The sequence below is a fragment of the Lampetra fluviatilis genome, unplaced genomic scaffold (assembly GCF_964198595.1).
Source record: "Lampetra fluviatilis unplaced genomic scaffold, kcLamFluv1.1 SCAFFOLD_675, whole genome shotgun sequence".
Lineage (NCBI taxonomy): Eukaryota > Metazoa > Chordata > Hyperoartia > Petromyzontiformes > Petromyzontidae > Lampetra > Lampetra fluviatilis.
The window spans coordinates 40001-45000 of record NW_027621270.1 but is presented as its reverse complement, the minus strand read 5'-3'; the positions used below and the strand labels follow the sequence as shown (position 1 = coordinate 45000).

At 56.1% G+C, this 5000-nt stretch overlaps 1 protein-coding gene across 1 annotated transcript in view; it reads right to left on the bottom strand.

The window, feature by feature from the left end:
- The window catches only part of PANK4 (pantothenate kinase 4 (inactive)), a gene marked incomplete at both ends in the record, with an annotated part of 56082 nt that overhangs the window by 11145 nt on the left and 39937 nt on the right, over positions 1–5000 (bottom strand). The window contains one exon of the mRNA XM_078885370.1: positions 4054–4160. Coding sequence (XP_078741496.1) covers positions 4054–4160 — 107 coding nt within the window. The remainder of the gene's footprint in view (positions 1–4053; positions 4161–5000) is intronic.

Genomic DNA, 5000 nt, shown 5'->3' with positions numbered 1-5000 from the left:
GTGAGCGTGGTGAGCGTGGTGAGCGTGGTGAGCATGGTGAGTGTGGTGAGCGTGGTGAGCGTGGTGAGTGTGGTGAGCGTGGTGAGCGTGGTGAGCGTGGTGAGCGTGGTGTGTGTGGTGAGCGTGGTGAGTGTGGTGAGTGTGGTGAGTGTGGTGAGCGTGGTGAGTGTGGTGAGCGTGGTGAGCGTGGTGAGCGTGGTGAGCGTGGTGAGCGTGGTGAGCGTGGTGAGTGTGGTGTGTGTGGTGAGCGTGGTGAGCGTGGTGAGCGTGGTGAGCGTGGTGAGCGTGGTGAGGGTGGTGAGCGTGGTGAGTGTGGTGAGTGTGGTGTGTGTGGTGAGTGCGGTGTGTGTGGTGAGTGCGGTGAGTGTGGTGAGTGTGGTGAGTGTGGTGAGTGTGGTGAGCGTGGTGAGTGTGGTGAGTGTGGTGAGTGTGGTGAGGGTGGTGAGCGTGGTGAGCGTGGTGAGCGTGGTGAGGGTGGTGAGTGTGGTGAGTGTGGTGAGTGTGGTGAGTGTGGTGAGCGTGGTGAGCGTGGTGAGCGTGGTGAGTGTGGTGAGTGTGGTGAGAGTGGTGAGTGTGGTGAGTGTGGTGAGTGTGGTGAGGGTGGTGAGCGTGGTGAGCGTGGTGAGCGTGGTGAGGGTGGTGAGTGTGGTGAGTGTGGTGAGTGTGGTGAGCGTGGTGAGCGTGGTGAGTGTGGTGAGTGTGGTGAGCGTGGTGAGTGTGGTGAGCGTGGTGAGTGTGGTGAGTGTGGTGAGCGTGGTGAGCGTGGTGAGTGTGGTGAGCGTGGTGAGTGTGGTGAGTGTGGTGAGCGTGGTGAGCGTGGTGAGCGTGGTGAGCGTGGTGAGCGTGGTGTGTGTGGTGAGTGTGGTGAGTGTGGTGTGTGTGGTGAGCGTGGTGAGCGTGGTGAGCGTGGTGAGCGTGGTGAGTGTGGTGTGTGTGGTGAGTGCGGTGTGTGTGGTGAGTGCGGTGAGTGTGGTGAGTGTGGTGAGTGTGGTGAGTGTGGTGAGCGTGGTGAGCGTGGTGAGTGTGGTGAGTGTGGTGAGCGTGGTGAGCGTGGTGAGCGTGGTGAGGGTGGTGAGTGTGGTGAGTGTGGTGAGTGTGGTGAGTGTGGTGAGCGTGGTGAGCGTGGTGAGCGTGGTGAGTGTGGTGAGTGTGGTGTGTGTGGTGAGTGCGGTGTGTGTGGTGAGTGCGGTGAGTGTGGTGAGTGTGGTGAGTGTGGTGAGTGTGGTGAGCGTGGTGAGCGTGGTGAGTGTGGTGAGTGTGGTGAGTGTGGTGAGGGTGGTGAGCGTGGTGAGCGTGGTGAGCGTGGTGAGGGTGGTGAGTGTGGTGAGTGTGGTGAGTGTGGTGAGTGTGGTGAGCGTGGTGAGCGTGGTGAGCGTGGTGAGCGTGGTGAGTGTGGTGAGTGTGGTGAGTGTGGTGAGGGTGGTGAGTGTGGTGAGTGTGGTGAGAGTGGTGAGTGTGGTGAGTGTGGTGAGGGTGGTGAGCGTGGTGAGCGTGGTGAGTGTGGTGAGGGTGGTGAGTGTGGTGAGTGTGGCGTGTGTGGTGAGTGTGGTGAGCGTGGTGAGCGTGGTGAGCGTGGTGAGTGTGGTGAGTGTGGTGAGTGTGGTGAGAGTGGTGAGTGTGGTGAGCGTGGTGAGTGTGGTGAGTGTGGTGAGTGTGGTGAGCGTAGTGAGCGTGGTGAGCGTGGTGAGTGTGGTGAGTGTGGTGAGTGTGGTGAGCGTGGTGAGTGTGGTGAGCGTGGTGAGTGTGGTGAGCGTGGTGAGCGTGGTGAGTGTGGTGAGTGTGGTGAGCGTGGTGAGTGTGGTGAGTGTGGTGAGTGTGGTGAGTGTGGTGAGTGTGGTGAGCGTGGTGAGTGTGGTGAGCGTGGTGAGCGTGGTGAGTGTGGTGAGCGTGGTGAGTGTGGTGAGTGTGGTGAGTGTGGTGAGCGTGGTGAGTGTGGTGAGTGTGGTGAGCGTGGTGAGTGTGGTGAGTGTGGTGAGTGTGGTGAGCGTGGTGAGCGTGGTGAGTGTGGTGAGTGTGGTGAGCGTGGTGAGTGTGGTGAGTGTGGTGAGTGTGGTGAGCGTGGTGAGTGTGGTGAGTGTGGTGAGTGTGGTGAGCGTGGTGAGTGTGGTGAGTGTGGTGAGTGTGGTGTGTGTGGTGAGTGTGGTGAGTGTGGTGAGTGTGGTGAGTGTGGTGAGGGTGGTGAGTGTGGTGAGTGTGGTGAGTGTGGTGAGTGTGGTGAGGGTGGTGAGTGTGGTGAGTGTGGTGAGGGTGGTGAGTGTGGTGAGTGTGGTGAGGGTGGTGAGTGTGGTGAGTGTGGTGAGGGTGGTGAGTGTGGTGAGTGTGGTGAGTGTGGTGAGTGTGGTGAGTGTGGTGTGTGAACAGCGGCAGTGGCACCAGCTTCAGGTGCAAGTGGTCCATCTCCAGCATGTCAAACTGGGGGGGGGGGTGAGTGGGGGGGGAGTGGGTGAGGGGGTGTCACTGTGTGTGTGTGTCACTGTGTGTGTGTGTCACTGTGTGTGTGTGTCACTGTGTGTGTGTGTGTCACTGTGTGTGTGTCACTGTGTGTGTGTGTCACTGTGTGTGTGTGTCACTGTGTGTGTGTCACTGTGTGTGTGTGTGTCACTGTGTGTGTGTCACTGTGTGTGTCACTGTGTGTGTGTGTCACTGTGTGTGTGTCACTGTGTGTGTGTGTCACTGTGTGTGTGTGTCACTGTGTGTGTGTGTCACTGTGTGTGTGTGTCACTGTGTGTGTGTGTGTCACTGTGTGTGTGTGTCACTGTGTGTGTGTCACTGTGTGTGTGTGTGTCACTGTGTGTGTGTGTCACTGTGTGTGTGTGTCACTGTGTGTGTGTCACTGTGTGTGTGTGTGTCACTGTGTGTGTGTGTGTCACTCACGGTGCCGCTGCGTGATCGTGGTGTCACTGTGTGTGTCACTGTGTGTCACTGTGTGTGTCACTGTGTGTGTGTCACTGTGTGTGTGTCACTGTGTGTGTGTGTCACTGTGTGTCACTGTGTCACTGTGTGCGTGTCACTGTGTGTGTGTCACTGTGTGTGTGTGTGTCACTGTGTGTGTGTGTCACTGTGTCACTGTGTGTGTGTCACTGTGTGTGTGTCACTGTGTGTGTGTGTGTCACTGTGTGTGTCACTGTGTGTGTCACTGTGTGTGTGTGCCACTGTGTGTGTGTGTCACTGTGTGTGTGTCACTGTGTGTGTGTGTGTCACTGTGTGTGTGTGTCACTGTGTCACTGTGTGTGTGTGTCACTGTGTGTGTGTCACTGTGTGTGTGTGTGTCACTGTGTGTGTGTGTCACTGTGTGTGTCACTGTGTGTGTCACTGTGTGTGTGTGCCACTGTGTGTGTGTGTCACTCACGGTGCCGCTGCGTGATCGTGGTGTCACTGTGGGTGTCACTGTGTGTGTGTGTCACTGTGTGTGTGTGTCACTGTGTGTGTGTCACTGTGTGTGTCACTGTGTGTGTCACTGTGTGTGTGTGTGTCACTGTGTGTGTCACTGTGTGTGTCACTGTGTGTGTGTCACTGTGTGTGTCACTGTGTGTGTGTCACTGTGTGTGTGTCACTGTGTGTGTGTGTCACTGTGTGTGTGTCACTGTGTGTGTCACTGTGTGTGTGTCACTGTGTGTGTGTCACTGTGTGTGTGTGTCACTCACGGTGCCGCTGCGTGATCGTGGTGTCACTGTGTGTGTGTGTCACTGTGTGTGTGTGTCACTCACGGTGCCGCTGCGTGATCGTGGTGTCACTGTGTGTGTGTCACTGTGTGTGTGTGTGTCACTGTGTGTGTGTCACTGTGTGTGTGTGTCACTGTGTGTGTGTCACTGTGTGTGTGTGTGTCACTGTGTGTGTGTCACTGTGTGTGTGTGTCACTGTGTGTGTGTCACTGTGTGTGTGTGTGTCACTGTGTGTGTGTCACTGTGTGTGTGTGTCACTCACGGTGCCGCTGCGTGATCGTGGTGTCACTGTGTGTGTCACTGTGTGTGTGTGTCACTGTGTGTGTGTGTCACTGTGTGTGTGTGTCACTGTGTGTGTGTCACTGTGTGTGTGTCACTGTGTGTCACTCACGGTGCCGCTGCGTGATCGTGGTGTCACTGTGGGGGTCAGTGTCTCTGGGGTGCTCCTCAGCCCGGAGCTCCCCGCGTAGTTCTCACCCCAACTGTACTGGTTGGGGTCTACACACACAGTGACACACACACAGTGACACACACACACACACACAGTGACACACACACACACAGTGACACACACACACACAGTGACACACACACACACACAGTGACACACACACACACACAGTGACACACACACACACAGTGACACACACACACACACAGTGACACACACACACACAGTGACACACACACACACAGTGACACACACACACACACACAGTGACACACACACACAGTGACACACACACACACAGTGACACACACACACACAGTGACACACACACACACAGTGACACGCACACACACAGTGACACACACACACAGTGACACACACACACACAGTGACACGCACACACACAGTGACACACACACACAGTGACACACACACACACAGTGACACACACACACACACACAGTGACACACACACACACAGTGACACACACACACACACAGTGACACACACACACACAGTGACACACACACACACAGTGACACGCACACACACAGTGACACACACACACAGTGACACACACACACACAGTGACACACACACACACAGTGACACGCACACAGTGACACACACACACAGTGACACACACACACACAGTGACACACACACACACAGTGACACACACACACACAGTGACACACACACACACAGTGACACGCACACAGTGACACACACACAGTGACACACACACAGTGACACACACACACACAGTGACACACACACACAGTGACACACACACACACAGTGACACACACACACACAGTGACACACACACACACAGTGACACGCACACACAGTGACACACACACACACAGTGACACACACACAC